Source organism: Corvus cornix, chromosome 8, assembly GCF_000738735.6.
Source record: "Corvus cornix cornix isolate S_Up_H32 chromosome 8, ASM73873v5, whole genome shotgun sequence".
Taxonomy (NCBI): domain Eukaryota; kingdom Metazoa; phylum Chordata; class Aves; order Passeriformes; family Corvidae; genus Corvus; species Corvus cornix.
Window position 1 is genome coordinate 5,883,271 of NC_046338.1, and position 18,838 is coordinate 5,902,108.

The following is an 18,838-nucleotide window of genomic DNA, read 5'->3' on the forward strand; positions in this document are numbered from 1 at the left end:
GTAATCTTAAGCATTTCCCTTCTTTGTTGCACTGGAGATAGATGAATAGCTGCTATGCATGGACATACATGACTCCCAAGCTCTGGTTAATGACTTTTTTGTAATTAAATCATTCAAGGTGGATTGAGTCAAACTCCAGCAAAAGGGATTTTATTCTTGAAAGAATCTGGCAGGCATCACTTTTGCAACACTTTCTTGGCTTATCTGCTGTTGGCATCTTGGTCTTTTCCTCACTACTTCTTAATGACAACGGGTGCAGTGGGCATCAAAACCACCGTCCTTTGTGCACAGAATATTTGAAGATGTCTTTCAAAGGAGAAAGGCTCGCACACCTCTGCTGCAGATTGCAGGCACATCTTCCTCTGCCCTTAAATAATTCGGGAATATGTTGCTCGAATTTAACCACACTTGACTGAGGCAACTGGTGACTGCTGTAGGGGAAGGCCAAAAATGGCTGCCACTGCTGAGGGCACAGAGAGGAAAGGCAGCCATTGCAGTAGCTTTCAGCAGCAGGTGGCTGTCAGTCAGCCACTCACAGGCCTGAAATTCTTTGTAGGGTTATTTCTCCTCTATCAGAACTGCCACAGGGAATACAGTGCTCATACCTCAGGAAAAAGGTGTGATGGGGAGCAGGTAAAGAAGGGTTAAAAAACACAGGCTCCTGCGTTCATCAGTTCTTTGAGCAGTGAAATGGTTCACACACACACAGCTTTAAGTACACCCTGAAGTATTCAAGGCATTAATGAAAATCCAAAGCATCTTGTTCATTTCAATTACTTCTCCACCCACATTCTTCATTGAATTAAAGGATATCCTACACACTCTTTTGTTTCACTTATTCCCTAAAGATTGTTTCATCGCACACCAAGCAAGGATCTTCAGCATATTCATAGTAACGTCTCAGTCGCGGCATTCAGCATTATGATGTTCCTGCCACAAGGGATGTTATTAAAGGATTGAAGAGATGAATAGATGGCAGATTTCCCCAGGGCAGCACATCAGAAAATGGACATCAAAAGAACCTAGCTCAAAATGCCGTGGGTATTACTGGCTCCTGACAAATCCCACTCATTTCTGGACAGTAACACTGTCAGGCTGTGTTAGGGACATGTCCATCCTGGAATACCTCCATAAAACTGTTTGCTTATCCAGTAAAAGCACTCCCATTTCAACACCCATCCCTTTAGTTAAAGACAGCATAATCTTTAGCCAAAAGTACTTGGGGCCCAAATCCAAATAATACTCAAATAATTAGCAATATCCCAAGGCTCAGGCTCTGTAGCCATCAAAATTACCTTTTTCTCCCACCATTTTTCATGAACCCATCTGGTTTGCCTTAGAAACCCTGAACATGTGAGTCTCTTTTACAGGACATGTAGGTTGTCACGTATTACAAGTCATCGTCACAGACCCCAACAGGATAACCGGCCACCATCTGTGACAGGAAATTTTAAAAATTTCTATTTCCTTTTTCACCAAGAACTCGTTGGAATTTATTTTCTTGAAGATATTTTGAACCACGAGTAACAATTCCTGAGCAGGCATTGAGGAAGGAGAAGCAAATATACTGACATGATGTCACCACCTGAATTATTCTGCTGAGATATAAAAAGAGATTGGAAGGCAGCCTGGCCAAAATTACTATATCATTTAATTACAACCTACTTTCATGACAGGCCATCAGTTAATTAAGAGTGTCAAAATGCTGAATTGCCTCCAGCTTCTACATGCTTTGCAAATGACATGGAAGTCATCTTTTTAAATAGCAACAGCTTAACTGAAAATGTAGAAACCATAGTGAAACGCTTTGAAAAATGAGGCAGGCAACTGAGCTGACCTGAAACTCCCCATGCCATAAATTCACTAGGGAAGACGGTTATAACCCATTTAATTTACTCTCTGAAGATCACATTCACATGATGACATCAAAACTATTTTTCTGAAATTGATATAATTTTGAAGTGTTATAATACAAGAGCCTGAAGCGACTGTGGTCTGTGCAGGTACACACAGGGTCTGGCTACAGCACTGGCACCTTCCCTCCAGGCTGCTGCAATACAGGCTACTGTAAAGCAGGAAAAAGCTTAGAAAAAAGGGGTTTTTTCCTTTAGAAATAAGTCACCTTCCTTGATTCTAAAGTATCACATATGATATGAGAGAAAATTCCCTGTAAAGGGAATAAAGTTGCCATAAATTTAGAAAATGAAGGAATTGGTTTACCCCTTTTTTATATCGGATACCAAATCCCTTATTCTCTTTATAGGACAGTTTTTTATTAAACAAATGGTTTAGTATAAATTATATAACAATTTTCTATAAATTGTAGCAAAACAAAAAAACAATAAAGTGGAAAGCAGATTGGATAGAAATGTCATGTTTCCAAGCACCAAAGGGTAAGAGTAGCACCCATTTGCAGAAAGAAGCCAAGCATCTTGAAACTGAAACAAAACCAGAGCATTCCCTCTCCCTCATTCTCCCTTTGGTAACAAGGGGGTTCTTTGATTGGATAGACAGAAAAATATTGTTTGTTGGCTGGATTTTTCTTTTCTTCCAACAAAAATGAGTGCTTCACACTGGGGAAAAAAAACCTGATGAGCAAACATCTCCCCCTATAGTTTGCAAGAAGCTGAGCATTTTAAAAATAATAATTAAAATCCCATCTCTTGACTGAGTAAGGGAGCCAAGCTAAAACTGAGCCAGGACTTTATATAGTATGGCAACATAGAAGTGGATGCTATAGGAGAGTGCTTGAATAGCAAGTATGAGGCTACAAGAAAGAATCTGATCATTCAGAAGAATTGTGGCAGGCTCATGGTTTTATAACTGTGGCAGTGTCCAAGTGATTAACCAATTCCAGGTTGGGGAAGACAGACTGAATTTCAATATAATTTATGTGTGAGAGTTAGGGGAGTGCATTAGGGCTGTAATTATGTAATAGGCAAAGAACTTCAAATACTAGAAAGAACTGAATGTGCTTTCTAAGTTGACTTCAAAGTGCTCCCTACTACCAAAAGACTTTGATTGAGAAAAGTTTTGAGCTTGGTAAAATTGCCATTTAATGTAACAGGCCATAAAAATGAAAGCTGATCAGTAAACAAGAATGCTCTAACAGGATGGCAAACACCTCAATGCAACTTTCACAAAATGGCGATTATTCAACAATTTTATGTCTGTTTCAAAATATGTGTAGGATGTGGGGGTTGTGTGGAATATGTATGGGATGGATCCTGTTATCCATGTCCTCCTGCTGGGAGATAGTTGCTGTTTCTGTAAGGAAGCCCTGAGCCCTGTAACTGCACTTTACTGCCATTCACAACTACTGAAAACCAGTTGTCATTAATTTTTCAATCCCCATGGAGGTTTAAGGTAAAGGGACATCTTTTACTCAGTGTTTTTACAGAAAACAGTCTAACAAAGGAGTCAGTATCCAGCAAGGCCCATAACACAATACGATGATGCAACATTAAGGGAACATTGTGTTCTCCCCTGAGCACTTACCTTCTGTGTTTAACAGGCAATCCTTGGGGTCCAAGCATTAGCCCAGCAGTGGCTGGGATGGCACTGGCTCCAGCCCTTTCCCCTAATGGTGGAAAATATCCCATGGGTTGCAGTTGCACGGGCTTAGCAAATGCTTCACATACCAGCCTGTGCTGGCCTCCTTATTCATGGAAACATATTTAAAATTCCCATTTGCCAGGTGTGGTGTTAGGCATGGACTGGATGAGTCTAGAATCCTGCAGATACTGGAATGTGGCAAGGGGGAGGAGGGGTGAAACTGATGATGATCTTTAATGTCCCCTCAAAACCATAATGATTTCTTCTAGATATTACATCACAAAAATTGAGTGAAAGGAACAATAGTGTCACTGGTCTTGTGTAAAGATCTCCTGACTAAATACAACCACTAATTATTTTAGGCAGGCATGCCCACTTCCGATTGGTCAATTTCTCTTTCACTAGTCCATATGAGGGGGGAAAAGACACAAACAAACAAACAAACATCTGAGACACACATGCTCATCTTGATCATGTCATTTATTGAGTCAGCAGTGATGGCAAACAGGGAATCAATCAGTCTTACCGTCACAGGCAAACCCCACCAGCAAATCCCATGGAAGTGTACACATACTCCTCCTGCTTGTCCCATGACCTCCATGGCTCTACTTGAACCTTCCTGTTCTCCTGGCAATGGTTTGCCTTCGCAGCATTTTGGCAACTCCCTGCTCAAGCAAAAGAACATTGCTTCACCAGGTGTAATTAAGCCTATAAAAAACCACCTAGGGCTTATTTATGCCTTGCTGAATCACATGATTGAAATTTTGTGGAGTGCTGTGAGTCAGACACTTGGGAAGGCCTGACCAGCTATTTCCCCAATATCTCAGTGAGAAATGTCTGTGTGTTGTTCATGTTTGTATCTCAGCAGTCAGTCAGATGAATGCTTTGAGTTTGCTAAAAAAGCCTGGTACTGCATTTCAAACTGCCAGAACCCTTGCAAACAATTTTGACTGTGATACAGAATTAAATAGGGCACAATAAATAACAGCGCATACATCAGGAAGCTGCACTCTTGGAGGGGAGAGAAAAATGCTCTTTGGCATCTTTGACCTCTGTCCTTTATTTTGCTTTCATCAAACCAGAAAGACATCCTGAGCATAAAACTTGCAAATGTTTCTGCTTTAACAGGATTACTTAACTATGGTAGGAACAAATGTTAAAGCTTGTTTTTATTGTGCACGTAGACCAATGCATGTAATTCCTCTTGCAACAATTTTTCATTGGGCTGCTTACAAGGGTAGGAGTAATTGAGGACAAGTATTTAATCACCTCTCTTATCTTGGCTGATCTAAGTGTTAAGATAAAAGGGCAAAAATTGAACCAAGGCACATCTCATACAAATTTTAGCACAGATTAATGTCTCAGCAGAGAAACTAATAGAAAGAATTGCTCACCATATTTATTCAATGCAAGTGAATTCCTGTTCTGAATAGTTACTACTTTTCTTTTTTCTTTTTCAACAAATACTGGCCATCCTGAACCATAATGAACATGAGGACCCAAGCAGTTTGAAAGTATCAGCACACTGTGATATCAGTCAAATTCAGCAATCCTGTTTCTCAGACAATACCACAACAGCTATAGAGAAAGGAAGATGACAGAACTGCAGTCACAAAGGTGAACACACTGGGTGTACGTTCCTGATGATGCTACTGTAAGCCATTGAGGAAATGGAGGTATAAGACACCTAAACCTTTTATTACAGCTTCTGCAAATCCATGAAGTGCTTGTGCAGATTAAAACCAGGAAGACTGTGTGAATTTTTCATGGAAGAGCTTCCATCAGCTAAGATGCTAATGATGTTTGTCTGCTTGTAGCCAACAAACAAGCAAACTTGTTCAAAGAACCCACCAGGTTCTCAGTGATCCAGACTGCACTATAAAAATCCTCTATAATTTACAAAATCATCAGGATAGAATATGTATTTCACTAGAAACAATAGCTAGATTATCCCTTCAATTTTGACTATAGCCTTTAAAAGAAAAAAGAGTGTCTGGAATATTTTTATGGAAAACCTATTTCAAGGTTCTCAGGAGAACTGAGCTGGAAAAAGCACCGTGTAATGGGATAAGCTATTACAATTTCAGGGCTGCAAGTGGCCAACATGATTTCTCAGTGCACACTGCCAATGAAAGCAACCCTGCAACTCAAAGGGCAGGAGAAGAGTTAGAGGCAATAATAATCCCTGTGTTCAAAAGTTAATAATTTACAACAACACTGAAATCATGCAGCTAAAAGGCAACACAGAAAAGACTAGAAAATAACACATTCCCTGTTTTTCAGAAAACTGACATCACTTTTGTGTCAAAATAGAAGGAAGTCTCAGCAAACTACCCAAATATCCAGCAGGAGATCATGAGAAAACCCGGTGTCTTTCAGTCAAACTGTGGAAGCAGGCTGTGGGAAACTTAAGACGTATCGGGGAAGAAATCCTAATTCAAAGTAAAAATTATTTTAGGCTGTATTTGCATTCTTTCAGAAACATGCAAAATGTCACTAATTACAACTGTCAATCACAGAGCAGACCAAGTTTTCAGCAATACAGCAAAGGTTTCAAAATGAACAGAGCAGGAACTTTAGTCACATTATTACTCCCTGGAGATTCTAACAATGCTGAAAGCAAGCTAGGGTTATTTTCAATTCAACACCATGTGTCAGAAACCATTTGAAATCACATCTTGTAACAAAAGTGGAAATTCTATGTTAAAGATCTCGGTCAGTAACTTAAAAAGTGATTTTCAGTGAACAAGAACCTGCAGCATGAAACATCAAAACTTCAGCAGCTTTCCCCAGTAAATCAGTGTTCACCTAAAAGGAGACATGCAGAACAGGCTCACAGGGAAGGCTGTGTTTCGGTGCTGTGGAGCAATGGGATGGCTGGGGCAGAGGGCAGTGAGGGCACGCTGGGCTCACATGGGGCAGCTTATCAGCCCATGGTGCAGGCAGAGCGAACTGGACTGAACCCCTATTTCCCAACAAAAAGTTTAGAAACAAACTGCAAATTAGAGGATTTGACTAGATCATCACCCAAGGCTTCAATATGGCCAATCCCTCCCTCTTCCCAAACTTGGTAGGACCCTGGCAGTAGCAGCAGCACAAGCTGCCCTACACTGCCTTGCCAAGCCCCAGCAGCAGCAGGGTAAAAGGCCAATTCAGTCAGTCCAGCCTGTGAGGCCGCTTTGCTGATAGCCATCCCCATCCAGCCTGCTTGCAAAAACTTCCCTCTAAGGGGGTTATCCTTTATCTCCCAGAAATTTCAAGCTCATTGGCAGGTGGTGAGGCAAAGGCAACAAGATGGGCTCCTGCAGCTTCGGAGCATGCTGGTCCAGCTGACCTCAGGCATCAGGTTGGGAAAGCAAAGGAACGGGAAGCCTTCATCTGTCAGCAGCAGAAAAGCCAGAGATTAGTAAAAGCTTTTCAGCAAACTTCACTCTTGGTGTGCAAAGGTCTGGCATCCTGCTGACATCTGCCGAGATTTTAAGTCTTCACTTACCTATGTCAGGCAATAATTTGCATTGCTTGGAAATTTCCAGCTTCGCACATGGTCTCAAAATGAAAACTGCTGTTCTTAAAATGTTGTTTGCGCCACACTTCCCAATGTCTGTAGAGAGCTGATCTCACAGCACTGGCTCTTCTTTGTCAGCTAAGTTGCATTAGACAGAATCTAAAAATACATTAAATACTTTCTAATATTACTTTTTGACATAAGCAGTTACTATAGCTGCAACAAGGATGTTGCAAGGAAGTGCATGAGGTTGTGTAACTCCTTTTATTCAGCTGGGATATGTGCACTGAAAGGTCAAAAGGCCTTGAAATAGGATTTTTTGTTTCAATGTTTGCCTTGGAATTCATACTTTAACAAAAATACCAAAAACAACTTCAAGAACTCAAGTGAGCAGTTAATCTCCCTTTACGTCAAGGAGGCAACTAATTTAGCTTAGCTACAAAAATCTACCTGCAATGCAAAATTCAAGGAGATGCTGCCTAGTATTTGAGAATCTGACAGATAACAGTTGTCAAAAAAAGCAGCATCTAAGCAAGCTGAGGGTCTGTTGCTTAGTGAGAGGGAGTTTAATAGCACAGAGAACCCACCAAATACTATGTGTTTATCATGCAGAAGTAGCTTTTTATACCAATTGCAGAGATGTAGTTGTCTCAAGAAACATCCAGTTTGGTGTTCATTAATTTACACACAGAGGAGACAGAGCAGTATTCCTGAAATAAAGGCAAACCAAGGTCCTGGAAGATGTACAAGTCTGTTTTTTCTTGTCCAGTAACAGTGATGGATGTGAAATGAAAACCCCAATAACCCCACTCTAGATACCAACCCAAGCTTCCATCCAAACATACCAAGACAACCAATTTTAAAATTAGTCTCTTTGCTTGCTCTGCTTGCTACTCAAATCCTTGATTGAAACTGCAGCCCTCATGTTTCTGAATAAATCCATTAAGTTCTTCAGTGCCTGCAGACTGGTCTTTAAAAGGGGCGATAATAAATTATTTAACAGGAAAGCTGGTAAAGGTGAACAACCATTCCCTGCACTTGGGCTGTCACTTCTGTGAAGTGGCTATGGCTGTTGTTGTGATGTGCTTCTGTTCTGCACCACTTCATTTGCTCAAGTACAAAACAGGGATCATTTAATTAGTGAAATCTGGATCCCCAGAATAAAGACTGCTCACTTTGTTGAACAAACCAGTACTGCCTTTGAATAACAACAGCAGACTGATCTTAAGTGCTAGTGGAAGAATTCACTCACTCACCTTCACCTAAGGGGCAGTTTGCTCAGCTCTCTGTAAATTCCTACCATCCAGAGCAGCATGGGTTCTGATTCCAGGCAATCTCAGGAAGATCCTTCTGGACATGAATTAGTCTCTTACATAAGTACAGCTTTACTGTGCTTTCAGGGCTTCCTCAGTTCCTTCCTGCTAACAGGAATACACTGGTCAATCAACACACCGCTCAGTAATTAAATCAGCTGTAAGACCTCCAGTGCTCATTTTGTACACACCAAATCCAAAATATTATTTGTGAAAATCCTGGCAGAAGGGAGCTCATAGCAATTCCTAGTTCCCATGGTAAGTTGACAAATATGAGCAAGTTATCAACATATTTCCGCAGCAGCTCTAAATTCATCCTTATCATTCCTGCGCACTCTTCAAATATTGCTACATAACAAAAGCTAAAAATAAAAAATTCAAGGTCTGTATTGTGCATTAAATGTCCTTTTTATATTAACTCCTTCCACCCTACAAACACTCTCAGCTGTAAACTCACTTTGTTTTTGGGCTCTGCATGGGAAATCCATGCACCCAGCCCCAAGTCTCCAGCACCACTGCCTGTGCTGTAACCTCTGCATCCATCACACACAAGCATTTCTTTTTCATAGAGAAAACTATGAAACAATTGCAAGTTTTTACAGACTTCTCTCCTGCCTCAGAGAAGCCAGCCAGACCCTGGGTCCCACCCATAAACTAGGGAACTACACAAATGCACCAGCAGCCAGGGCAGGAAGATCAGCGTTTGCTGTCTCACACATTTGCAGACTCCTTGGTTTTCACTGATCGAGTTTTGACTCCCCCTCACATACAGTCCAGGAGATGTTTCAATTTCCTTTCTGCTCCATCTTCCTACTTTCCAATCACTTATTTAAGTTATTTAACATGTCAATATCATTACCAGTATCTTTAATATGCCAGCAGAGTTTAGTAGTGAGCAAGTAAGCACAAGGGCTTCAGAAGTATGGTGGTTATCGTGCTTCAAGCCAAGCAAAGAACAACTTAATGTTCACCTTTATGTGGGGAGTTTTTACTTACCAACGCTCCCCAAAACTATTTTTAGTAACCTGGCATTTCCATCACCACATACAAACACTGTTTGTGTTACACCATGAATAAATACAAAAGAAAAAAGAGCTCTTCCCACAACAGCCTCGATGGGCTACTTTTAATTAAAATCAGTTTAATGATTGATAAGCTCTAGTATTTCCAGCAGCAAATCATAAGTGGTTGACTGTTTCCAGAGACAGTGAAAAAACTGAAGATAATGTAACTACGTAAGCTAGCATAGTTAGTTGGTTTACTGGTTATCAACATAGGAAAAATTTGAGGGTTTAACATGTAAATTCAAGAGCAAAAACGAAATCAGTATTTTGTAGGAATCGAAGTTCAGCTATATAAACTTACAGCATCATTGTTTCCAAGGCTTACTTTTAGTCTCTCACAAAATTACTTTTGCCGTACTTCCTACATCAGAAGGAACAAGCAGGAATTTTCAGTATCTGGTTAGTATTCAGGAAGGGGGTGTCCCATGTATCAACTCAGTAGAGTTGCTAAATGGAAAGGTTCTTCACTTGTACCTCTTAAGCAAACAGAGGAACACTGCAAATACCTGTTGCCTCGTGTCCTTCCTTTGCTCCCTGAGCTCACAGAGGGAGCAGAAGGCAATTCCACGTGCCTGAGCACACACTTGTGGAGACATCTCCTTCTTATAAACAGAACAAATCATCTACAGCTGATCAGCCATACCACAAACGAAAGTTTCATTCAACACCACAGAGAAAATAGGAGTGAGTATAGGGAGTGTGAAATCCTAGAGCTCTAATGGGACCCTCCCTAGCCCTACATGTCTTCCTTGGTCACTGCCACCAAGAATGCAGTGCTGTCTCAAACAGCTGCAGCATCCACCTGCCTTCCTCAGCCAGTGCTGGTGGGAGGAGCAGACAACACACAGGAGGGAGCATTTCCTCTTTTGTACTGTTATTTTATTTTGTAGTAAGATCCATGTAGTATATAAAATATAACAGGAAAAACTGAACGAAGCCTAGAAAATGAACCGAGGAGTTCAGCTGACGAACCACTACAGCTCTACTTCTGTGGGTTCACGAAGTCTCCAGAACTCATGGACTGTTTGCTTGTACTATTACAGTTCTCTAGCATATGAGCCTACACCAAAAGCTGATATGTTCCAATTAAGCCATAGTTAAGTGACAGATGTAGAGAAAAAAAAACAAAGTGGCTTTTGTAAGCCACAGCTGCCCTTGACAGAAGTTACAATGATGTCTAACTATACTATAATGCACATTACACCAAGAACCTTGAAAGAGCCTCTGAGAAAACAGCTTCACATTAAGCATTTTAAAGAAAGGTCATAAATACTGCACTGTACCAACAGTACCTCCCAATGTCCTCCTTATGCCTGAGGAGCATTTGCATTTTGTAAGAAGCTACTACAGATGACACCAAACCTAGAGGTAGGTTATAGGCCAAGGTAAGTTATAGGCAAAAAAAAAAAAAAAAAAAAAATCCCTTTAGAGCTAGTCACTGCACAGGCTGCCCAGCAGGCAGCAGGGCAAAGCATCAACAACTCTTTTCTCCCACCCTAAACATTGCTCACACAGTGCATTTAGCTCCTAGGGCCCTAAGAATGAGAGTGGATCATCAGCTGCTAGTAAATGCAGTCATGCCAAGAGAACAGCTTGAAGTTATTCAAGCAAAAACCTGTTACTGTGCAAAACTGATGCACTGGACTGTTACCAACCAGACCTCCAAGCTTAGGAAGTGATCTGACAGTAGAGAACCAAGGTGTTTTTCTTTTGACTGGGAAGTGTTTTAGTAACCAACAGGAGAACATACTGCTACGTCTACATGGAAGGAGCCAAATACCAGCTTGTATCACAACCTTAGAGACCAAAAAAAAAAAAAAAAAAAAAAAAAAAAGTTTAAAAAAAAGCACACTTTGATGAGACCAAATTTTTAAAATGTTACTGCACCAAACAAGCCGCTAAAACAGCTCATCTCCCCTAAAACCTGGGATGAACACAATGTTGATGATAAATATGTGTACATTGAGAAACACACCTGCAAGTACAATAGGTAACAGCAAATTAACCCCAAGTTTTAATGGTGTAATGTCTTCAGGTCACAAAATGTGGACAAAACGTTAATCTTAACTCCCTTCTGTGCACTGTTTGGTGATAATCAAAGTAACGATGCTGAAGATTCATTTTATTTCTACTTCCAAAGGAAAAGGGTAAATGGTTAAATATGTGTTCTCCAATTTGTTCTCCACTATATGTACACCCACACACATACACACACCCCTCAAACTGCACTGACATTTCTTTTTGACCAAAAGAGTAGATCCTGGGAGTAAGTGCAAAATGCAAAATCAACTGACAGAAAATGCTGAACAAACAGCATCATAAAAATACAAAATATTTATATTACTGAACTATTAACAGATGATGTTCTCTGTTTCTTTAAAACTTTGGAACCACATAGCTGATTTCTTAAATCTAGTCCATGCCAGCTTCCAGAACTATTAATGTTTTAGTTAGCTTCATTCTTTGATGCTTCATCAAAATTTTCTACGAGATCTGAAAAAGATGAAGATATTTAATACAGTAATGCCCAGTAAGATTACCTTTGTAAGTTTAATGAAAATGCATATAATTACAGGAAAGGTTAAGTAGTACTTAATTACACTTAGGGAAACCAATTCTTTATGGGCAAATTTCAAAGGGCTTTAGAAAATACTGTTTGTTTAAACATACACAAAGAACTAGAAATGCAGAAACACTCCAAGAGTGAAAATTCTAACATTAAGTGATTAAGAGCTGATTTTCAGAAGTGCTCTACTAGCTGCAGTTGAGTTTTGAGCATCAGCATTCTTTAAAGAATGCCTGACGTTTTAGAGAATTTAATTTTATGCAAGGTCACAAAGAAACAGACCAGTGCCAAGGCACGAGGAATTCAATCTCTGGTCATATATGTTGTTTTAGCTAACACACCATTCTGATGGATACAGTAGAATGTGGTGATTGATAAAATAGTTATTCATTGATTAAATTAAGAACTTCCCATATTTACTTTCAGACACTGACATAAGCCTTTTTTCTTCTACTACAGAAATAGAAATTCCCACTCCAGACCCTGATATAAAAACAACCTGATAACTATGCCAATTATGTCATTTTGCAGTCCTAAACCCCTGTTTGGATATTTAGATACCTGGTTCAACCTCACTGAAAATATTTTAACCTAGTTTCACTCAATAATTAAGGTATTTGCACAAGGTAATCCCTTTTTCAAAAGCTGGAATCCCAAGTCATGTTTTAATGCTGTCCTATATAAGAAGCCTCCCTTAGCAACCAAGGAGTATAATCACATCAAAAGCTACATATTTAAATGAATAAATCAAAATATTTACATATTAAGTGGACATAAAAGTGTGTATGTATCTACCTGGGACATCATCATCTTCTTCATCAATATCTTCCGATTTTGGTGCTTTACTATCCAACACTAAAAAAAAGAAATTTGGTGCTGAGTTCTCATGATACAGAATTAGGAACACTCACACAGCAAAATAAAAACCATACACATGAAGAAAGCAAGCATTTCCCCAATCCCCAACAGTGACAAACATACAAATGACCAGGTATTGGGAGTTAACAGCATGACCAAAAGGTTTCCTTGGGGACATTCTCACAGCAAAGTGTTAGTAGAGCCATTTTCAGATGCTATGGGGTATTCACACAGAGCTTGCAGAAGATCAGATGATAAAGAAAAGCCCCAGCATGACTTAATCTTCTAAGTGAAGTCACATGTTTGAATACAACAATAATGTGGTACCCATCAGTGACCAACATATCGCATGATTCAAATACCAAGGGGCTACAACTGTAGGAAAAATATTTCCAGATCAACTGTCCTGCATCAAACCTCATCTCTCTCAGTCCCAAGTAACCTAGAGAAATGCAAGAACTAAAAAAATAGAAGTACTTTTTCTCACTGGTCTGACTTCCTGTACTACCTAAAGAAAGCACAGCATCTACTGGGACCGAGGTTGCATCAAAAGAGATATGCTAATGATGATCTCTCTAAATTTTAAAAGGTATTTTACACATTACTAAAGAAGAAAAACTAACCCTTTACTTTCACTCAAACTCTGAACATGATTGTGGAAGACATTCAAATTGATTTAAAAGAACAACTCTTTGTTGAAAACATTAGCACAGGTGATGTATGTTCCATTCCACACACAGACGACTACACATCCAACTACAGTCATCTGATGGCTGTAACAATCTAACCTGGAACTGTACCTGATCTTCACTTTTTAACTAAAATTACAGTATTAGTTATACTGCCTACACCCCTCTAGCCATGCTCCCATGGTTTTAAAATTAATAGAAAATAAAGAATCACATGCATAACTGTGATTTGGCTTTTTTATTTTTCCACTAAAACTTTGATTTTTAATTAGTTTTTTAAAGTCTTGACTGAATTCCAAAGTAAATTGTAGAGCAGAAGAACATATTTCTTCTTCTATAACTCCAATACAAATACGTTTTTAATGAACAAAGAAAACAGAATAGATTCCCTGACAAAAAGAACTGGTTGAGTTTTTCCAAGTAAAAACATGAACTTGCTTTCCCCTAAGCATTCTGCCACACACAGCTGTACACCTGCAATCACAGCATGCCAGACGTATCTATTTCTTTTAAATCAGGGCCTGCCTATATAATCTTGAATCAACAAAGATTAAAAAAAATTCCTCCCCCACCCTCTACTTCCACAACAGTGGCAAATGAGTGAAAGCACACACATTCCTGATTACTTTTTAAGTCACATGCTGTTGTTAAATTTGGGTTAAAACTTTTAGTACTTCATATGTCCTTTAAGTCAGCTATGAAAGATGCCAAAAAGACCTACCTTGTCTTGGGAATTGTTCAGCTAACTTCCTGAGACTTGTTAAGCTGTCAGCACCAAGCTGGCTTAAGATGCCTGGAAGCATTTCTGTGATCGGTTTAGCCTCTGCATGACCAGTAATGGCAAAAGTGTTGGCAGAGAGGGAAGCTTGAACCTTGGGGTTGTTGAAGTGAATAACTGTTCCATCGTCTTTTATCATATTCACCTGTTTAAATATATAAATAACATTTACCAAAGTGTTGCAGCATCTTGTTACACAACCATAATAACAAAAATCTAGATTTGAAATATTAAAAACTACAGAACTAGCACTCCTAAAGGATAATATAACCACGATAAAAGCACCTAGAACTAACACCATCTAAATTCAAAGCTCCAACAGCAAAGCATTACCACATCAGGTTAAGCCACTGCCTTTCACAGGTACCTGTGTCACCTACCAGGAAAACATTCCTGCTTCTGCCCATCTGGCAAAGGCACAGGACTCACACTGGCTCAAGGCAGGGATGCACACACAGCACTGGGATTTTATGGACCAACTGCTCTAGAACAGACTTCCAATACCTTCCCAATAATTCCATGACAGCTCTTACAACTAAGGACATCACACAGTGATCCTGCTCTCTTCCTCTTCCCTAGCCTTCTGAATCACCAAGAATTATAATTTACAGCCTGCTTTGCTCCTTCTGTCAGAGTTCACACTGGCATATTTGTATAGGTCTATGTTATGCTTTTTTAACTTAAAGGAAGACAGAATGGAAAGCTGAAAAGCTTTTTTTCTTCTGGGCATGGCTAATCTATTATGTGAAAAATAATTCTGTCTGACCATAGGAAGAGAGTTCTACCCATCCGACACAACAGTGGTATTAAACTTATGCGAAAAAAATAATAAGCAATGTTTTTAAGCTCCAGGGAGAAAAGAGGAATTCAGAACTAAAGACAAGATCTAAAATACAAAAACATCTGAGTTCTCAATCCTCACACAGCAGCAGAGTTCCAAATATGTTTTGAACAGGAAATCCAGGTGTGTTGCTTTCCTGCAAAACTAAGAAATGTCCTGTCCTTTGCCCACAGGGAAATGGTAAAGGCTTCAACCACAGTCATCCTGTTACTTAAAAGCCCCTTTTAAAATGACACAAAGGCATTACTCATGTTTGACTCAACATTACTCTTCTATCTGCACGAAGCTTACCAAGGTCAACTTGCGTTCACTTGAATAAAACATTCGGCGATTACGTCTCTTGCTATCAAGGTAGAAACATTTTGCATCATCTTCCTACACATTGAGATATTTAAAATCCCTAATAACTGTGTCTGAATAAAGATCCTGTGCTCTGTGCAGAAAAAAGCCCTGAACATACACTAAGAGGAACAATGTCCTTTAGTTCATATAGCTCAGCATATTTGTATTAAGCTTAAGAAAACAAACAAACTGAAGTGTTTCTGTAACAGAGGTCTGAAAACTTACAGGCAAACCACACTGAATCTGCATTTGCCTTTGGAAGGGAGGAACGCACTTAGTGACTTCTGCACACACCTTGCAATCCTGCTTCAATTAATTAATCACAGATTAAATATCGTACTTCTTTAACTAAGTAGTACAAGTACTACAGCAACACTGAGTTCATGATGGAGGAACATCCTCCTCCTCCCATGTGTGAGTGTCACTCTCTACACTGTTATGGAAAACATGTTTTATTAAAACATGTAAATTAGAGGTATTCAAAGAATATCTGAAACCTTCACATTCCCACTTACATTAACACAGAAGCTGCTTCTGTAGAGTCTCTGCAGTGTTTTAAAAAACATCTTCTGTAACTACTGCAAACAATTCCAGCAATTTTTGTGTAGTAAAAGGTCCTAATTTTGGTAATACAGACTCAAGTTCCTACTCAAGGTGTTCCTAAACTTTCCTTTGTATTCTGCACCACACCTGCTCTAGATGGTCCTGCACAGTACACGTACCTTTCCTGCTTTTCTCTTTAGAGCAGGGATTCACGTTCATAAAAGTCAAGAACAAAGAGAAGTTTCGTTCTGCAATGAATGCAAGACACACACAGTGCACAGAGCTTACTACCTCCACCACACACTACCTGGCAACAGAACCTTCAATTTTCCTTCTCCAGGTACGTACAGATTCGTGTCAATGAGACAACAATAAATCAAACAACTTTACCTCTCAATAATCAGATCTCTACGGTTTTGCGTGGAAGACAAAACTGTTGTCAAAACCAAAAGCAAACCCCACCACACCACCACCAAAACGACAGTGAATTTAATTTCAAACAGGAAACACTTATTTTTTCACTATACCTCTTCAATGCCAGCAATGTTATTTACTGCCAGTTTTTTGAGGGAACTCTGAAGTTTTTTGTCATCAGCTGTAGCTGTTCTGTGCACCACCTTCTTCTTTCTGCGAGCTGTTCCCTGGGAAAGAATCAAGAGACAACAGTCAGCTCTACTCAAGATCTCTCAACACTAATTGCAAAAGTCATACCACCGTCTGAGCAACATCTTTCAACTTATGAGACATTTCTGTAGACAAAAACGCTTCTCAACTTATTTCCCTTTTCCTACAGCTTTGGCCATCATTCCCAATTTTAAGTTTTTTCTTAAGCATAAAAGACCAAAGAAACACCAAACAACAGCATATTTTCCCTTGCACTAAACCAGACTACAAAAATACTACTTAATATCAAGCAATACATAACAAAGTTTCCCCAAGATATTTTTTCCAAAACAAAGCACAAATACAGTGATTTAAAAGGTTACACTTTGGCAAGCAAATCATTAACATTTTCAAAGTGTTCCAGACAGCAGTTTTGGAAGTCCTAATTTGCAAACTTTGGTACAATCATCCCTACGGCAGGGGATGAGCACCCATACTGAACAAACTACATGCCTTTTTATTGGTCTTATTAACTACCCACTGGCTCAGAGAAAATAAACAGCTCAGAGCAGAGCCAGTGACTGGAGTGGGCACGAAGGAAGAAAATCCCCAACAGGGAGGCCAGAAAGGCAGAACTGGAACACCCAACAGGTGAGCTTAGCTGGAGCTTTCACAGGTCACAACAAGTCATTGAATTAAAACAATGGTTGCACACTGGAAACTGCTCATCCAGCAGTTGTGAACTGAAAGAAATTTGCATTTCAGGTAGCTGCACTATGGGCCAGATCACACAAAACCTGTAATGGTCAAGCCTCAGAATAATTTTCTTCTTCCCTTTCTATGAACTTCAGCCTATGTTTTCAAAAGTATCTCTGGTGGTTTTCTTACCTTTCCTCCTATTCGGACCTGTGCTTGAAGCTTGGCCAGTTTTTCTTGGTTCATTGTGCTACGTCTACAGAGCAAGAAAAGTTCAAGTTAACCATCAAAACAGTAACAAAAAAAGGGCACAGTCCATTTTAAGAGTACTCTTACAATTGCAGTGGGTTTTTTAGACTTCTAGAACATTACTCAAAACAGTGTGTCAAACAAACACACATAAACAGAGCTTTAAAGTCACACCACCTAAACAATCCACAGCAGTCCTGCAGTAGGAAGGACCCGCATTTAGCTGAAGTGTCTGTGCCACAATGAGGCAACTCAACAGGACATTTCATTCTGCATCACGCCGAGGTACTCATTTTCAGGACGCCAGTTTACTGATGGAAGTATTTAACTGAATTACTGACTCCAACCAGACCCAAACTAGTACATACACCACAACTGGTCTGGGAAAACACCCTTATCTTTACGAGGGCTCAGGGGTAGATTAATCACTAAACTACCTGGAATAGTATTCATATAATGAATCTATGATACTTAAACTAATGAGCGAGATCCAAACTCTGTGAAGTTCGTGTATGGACGTATTTGCTATATGAACGTCTAGTAGCTCTTCATCCAATACAGCGACTGGGAAGTTAGTCCAGTGCTTCTCCCACGGGTCAGGTGGGACCTTTAAAGGCTGAAAGCCCTGAAAACCCATAATGGGTGAAAAAACGCCTCAAACCTTCCAACAAAAGGAATGCGTTTCGCTGCTCTGTCCCAGCAATTCATCAGTGATCCCCGGAACGATGGGGAAGTCTCCGCATGTGCTTTGTGCCGGGAACGACGGGGAGGGGAAGAGCAGGAGCGAGGGAGGGATCGGAGCACGAAGGGACCCCGCGGGGCGGCGGGAGAAGAGGCTCAGGGTGGCTCGCTGGCCATCCCCAGAGCACGGGGAGCGGGAGGGCAACACGGCTCATCCCTCAGGAGCCCGTGTAACCGCGACCCCAGGGGAGAGCCGCGGCCCCGTGAGCCAGGGCAGCCCCCGCACAAGGGAGTCACTCCCTCGGCCTCTCCTCGGGGAACGGCCCAGCGCGGCGCAAGGGGACAGGACCAAGCTGCCGCGGCGCCCCGCCCGCCTCAGGTCGGCGGGGACGTGGCAATACCAGGATACAGAGACACCGGGACACGGGAACAGCGGGCCCCCTCACCTGAGCGCGGCGCAGCCCCCGCTACCAACACGCGGCGAGAACAAGATGGCGACCGAAGAAGGAAAGAGGGGCGCACAGAGAAAGGAAACGTCGCACCACGTGAGGGCAC

At 40.5% G+C, this 18,838-nt stretch overlaps 1 protein-coding gene across 1 annotated transcript; it reads right to left on the reverse strand.

Moving 5' to 3' along the window:
• Window positions 1–9,469: 9,469 nt before the first annotated feature.
• BTF3L4 (basic transcription factor 3 like 4) lies at window positions 9,470–18,836 on the reverse strand. The gene is made up of 6 exons (XM_039555746.1): window positions 18,730–18,836; window positions 17,546–17,609; window positions 16,582–16,695; window positions 14,272–14,473; window positions 12,799–12,858; window positions 9,470–11,930 (listed from the first exon to the last, which is right to left on the reverse strand). The coding sequence occupies exons 2-6, from the start codon at window positions 17,597–17,599 to the stop codon at window positions 11,884–11,886; spliced, it is 477 nt and encodes a 158-aa protein (XP_039411680.1). The 5' UTR covers window positions 17,600–17,609; window positions 18,730–18,836; the 3' UTR covers window positions 9,470–11,883.
• Window positions 18,837–18,838: the final 2 nt, after the last annotated feature.

What these genes read in the sequence shown, in the direction of transcription:
- BTF3L4 (XM_039555746.1), bottom strand. Translation starts at nt 17,599, where the DNA reads ATGAACCAAGAAAAACTGGCCAAGCTTCAAGCACAGGTCCGAATAGGA. An exon ending in TGAACAATTCCCAAGACAAG is followed by an intron (nt 12,859 to 14,271) that starts GTAGGTCTTTTT and finishes TCTTTTTTTTAG; the next exon opens with TGTTGGATAGTAAAGCACCA. An exon ending in AGAAGATGATGATGTCCCAG is followed by an intron (nt 11,931 to 12,798) that starts GTAGATACATAC and finishes CATCTTTTTCAG; the next exon opens with ATCTCGTAGAAAATTTTGAT.